At 47.3% G+C, this 3,274-nt stretch overlaps 1 protein-coding gene across 1 annotated transcript; it reads left to right on the forward strand.

Annotated features, from left to right (window-relative positions):
- Window positions 1-229: 229 nt before the first annotated feature.
- On the forward strand, window positions 230-2,909 carry LOC306818861 (midkine-A-like). The gene is made up of 4 exons (XM_079336591.1): window positions 230-345; window positions 967-1,134; window positions 1,695-1,856; window positions 2,588-2,909. Exons 1-4 carry the CDS (start codon window positions 267-269, stop codon window positions 2,617-2,619), a joined length of 441 nt encoding a protein of 146 aa, XP_079192717.1. The 5' UTR covers window positions 230-266; the 3' UTR covers window positions 2,620-2,909.
- The last annotated feature ends 365 nt before the right edge of the window (window positions 2,910-3,274 follow it).

A 3,274-nucleotide genomic window follows, 5' to 3' on the forward strand; every position in this document is an offset into this window, starting at 1 on the left:
TTAAAATAAAAAAACAAAACATGTCTTTATGATTATTATCCTTTAAAATCACAGCTGATGTTTCCATAAACCTGCATGGATGTCTTTACGTCAGAGCAGCAGATAATGATAAACCATTAAATCCCTCAGGGTGGAGGTCAACACGTAATGGTTCACCTGTGGTCGACTAATGTTTCTGTGTGTGTGTGTGTGTGTGTGTGTGTGTGTGTGTGTGTGCGCGTGTGTTTCTGTGTGTGTGTGTGTGTGTGTGTGTCTCTGTGTGCAGGATGAGGGCTGCTCTTCTTCTCCTGCTGCTGTTTTTAGTCGCCGTGTCGGTCGCTGCAGCCGGAGGGAAAAACAAGAAAGGTGAGAATTTCTCGCCGTCCGTCACGCTCTCTCACTTCATGAGGCTGCGCTGTCGAGTCCCATCCACTCACCTGTATATATCTACAACTCCAAAGCTCATTCCTTCACACACACACACACACACACACACACACACACACACACACACACACACACACACACACACACACACACACACACACACACACACACACACACACACACACACACACACACACACACACACACACACACACACACACACACACACACACACACACACACACACACACACACACACACACACACGTTTACGGATATGTTCAGACTTTCATCTGAAGCGTGATCGGAGCACGCGCCTCTGACAGGTCATCTACGGAGAGCCTGGAGGGACAAGCTGAACGCTGACCGCCTTAATAAACACATCCACGTACTGAAGGTTCACCTGGCCTTTCATAAATGCTGCTCAGCTGAATACCAGCGAACACCTGAGTGGTTAAAAGCACTTTATCGACACCCACAGCTCCCAGTGAGCAGCTGTCACCTGCAGACTGGTCCACCTGGGCGGCTCTTTGAAAAGTGATATTTAAACGTCTATAAAATATTGAAACAGTCTGAAATAAATATTTATTCTGCCCGCAGAGAAAAACAAACCCTCCCCGACCGGGCCGGGATGCACCGACTGGCGCTATGGCAACTGTGTCCCTAGCAACGGGGACTGTGGAGCCGGGTTAAGAGAGGGGTCGTGTGACCAGCAGACCAAGAAGATGAAATGTAAAGTGCCGTGCAACTGGAAGAAGGACTTTGGAGGTAAGGAGGCAGCACACGGTCTGAGAGGAGGAGAAAACAACACCTGCAACATGTGATGCAAGCCCGTGAAGTAGCCAGCGCATTAATAACCTCCGCGTAGCTGCAGGGAGCCAAATTACTCCGGCTTGGAATTTAAATATTGCAGCCGGAGGAAGCTCGAGCTTCTCTGATTGGTCTGCACATCGCTGTGTTCGTCTCCTGTCTGCCGTTTGATGTCGGCGCTCCTGTTTTCATACTGAACCCATGACGTTCGGCGCTCGCCGCCTGGTTGACGTCTGAGCTTGTCCCAACTTTCAACACTTCCATGTGTTCGATATCTGGGATTTTAAATGTTTTAATGAGCGTCAGGAAGCAGCGGAGCTTCATAAACAATCTGTCGCAGATTAGAACCTGAATTTCCCTCGGGATCAATAAAGTATCTATCTATCTATCTATCTATCTATCGAGAAGTTATGCAACGCTGGGTGTCTCTGCAGGTTTCTGTCATGATCACAGTTTAACATTCTGACAGCAGTTAAAGTGTTAAAGTCTCTCCTGTCTCTTGTTCTTGTCCCGTTCAGCTGACTGTAAGTATCGCTTTGGGAGCTGGGGGGAGTGTGATCCGGGGACGAACCTGCGGACCAGAACTGGGACCCTGAAGAGGGCTCTGTTTAACGCCGAGTGTCAGCAGTCCATCACCGTCTCCAAACCCTGCCCTGGAAAAACCAAATCAAAAAACAAAGGTTAGTCAGACCACAACATTAGTCCACCTCCAGATCAATGGGGAGGAGCCATCGGTGATGTCATGTCAGCGGCTGCGTTCGTCCTTTTTAAAATGTTTTATTTGATCCCAAACCGACAAAAACCGAAGACTCTTTATTCAACATAAAGACTCTGACATGTCTCCAAACCCCCCAATGATGAGACAAGTCCATCCTCTCCGTCTTCTGCCTGCTCAAACAGGCCGTTTGGAGAATGTTCCCTTCATGACATCACAAAGGGCAGTAGCCCCTCCCCCAGGTGGGTGACACTCCCACAGCTAGGTGTTTGTTCTGCCCTCTGAGTCTGCCTTCTCACCGTAAACAATAGGACATGGAGCCAGAAAGCAGCGAGTACACCCGAGCCCTTCCAGAGAGGGGGCGTGGTCAGACACAGCTCATTTACATATTTAAAGCTACAGACACAGAAACAGCCTGTTCTGAGCAGGGCTGAAATAGAGGGGTTTATAGACATGATCAAATACAGGATCAGAGTGGATTTACAACAACACACTTCACACACATGATGAAGAGGAGCGAGGACACTGATGAAGAGGAGGAGATGTGAAACCCTTTGAGTGTCCTTCCTCTCCTCCGTGGGCTTCTCCTGTGAACGATCTGAGCTTCACTCGTCTGGATGCTTTTAAAAAATCAGACCAACATTTCATGAATTGATGTCGAGTGATATTCATGCTCCTGTTTCCTCTCCCTTCCAGGAAAGAAGAGAAAAGGCAGCAAGGGGAACTAGAGAGAGGAGAAGGAACTCAGGGGACGAACACAAGCAGCTGTTCAACGACTGCTCGGTGACCCCGACGTTTACTTCCACAGCTCCACTTCTCTTCCCACATTATTATTCCTCCTCAGACACAGAGAGACGGATCTGTGCAACAATATCATACAAAATATTCTCTTTGAGGCTCTCTGCGCCGTCTCACTGCCAAATCTTTTACAGATTAAATGCACCCTGGCCTCGCCTCCACCGCGTCGACGCCACGTTTTTTAAACTCCCCAGATGTCCGTCTGTTTTCGGGGTACCGGCTCTTGGACGTGTCGGGAGCGTCCACACACAGTCTGGAACCAGTTTGAGTCTGGTTCCATCAATCCAGCCAAGAATCAACACTTTTAACAGCTCAAACTAACATAACAGCTTCTTGTAGTTTGCGGTTGGAATATAACTTGTGTGTGAATTTGCATTTTTGATTTCTTTTAAATTGAATATTGTTCAATATTCTCTCACTTAGGCTTTTTCTCCTTTCACTCTGTAGAAGGTTTTCTCTTATTTCTTTTATCAAAATTAAAGACTTGAGCTGGATTTTGTCTCCTTTTTGTCTCTTTTTCAGACTCCTCAGCCTTCAGCATATTCAGGTGTTTTTATATTTCAGTTACCTGACTGAACAAATGCA

This window comes from Symphodus melops (assembly GCF_947650265.1).
Source record: "Symphodus melops genome assembly, chromosome: 23".
Lineage (NCBI taxonomy): Eukaryota > Metazoa > Chordata > Actinopteri > Labriformes > Labridae > Symphodus > Symphodus melops.

Excerpts from the sequence above, each read along its gene's own strand:
- LOC306818861 (XM_079336591.1), top strand. The coding sequence starts at position 267 with ATGAGGGCTGCTCTTCTTCTCCTGCTGCTGTTTTTAGTCGCCGTGTCG. Across the intron at positions 346-966 it reads CGGAGGGAAAAACAAGAAAG|AGAAAAACAAACCCTCCCCG; the intron begins GTGAGAATTTCT and ends TTCTGCCCGCAG. Across the intron at positions 1,857-2,587 it reads AACCAAATCAAAAAACAAAG|GAAAGAAGAGAAAAGGCAGC; the intron begins GTTAGTCAGACC and ends TCTCCCTTCCAG.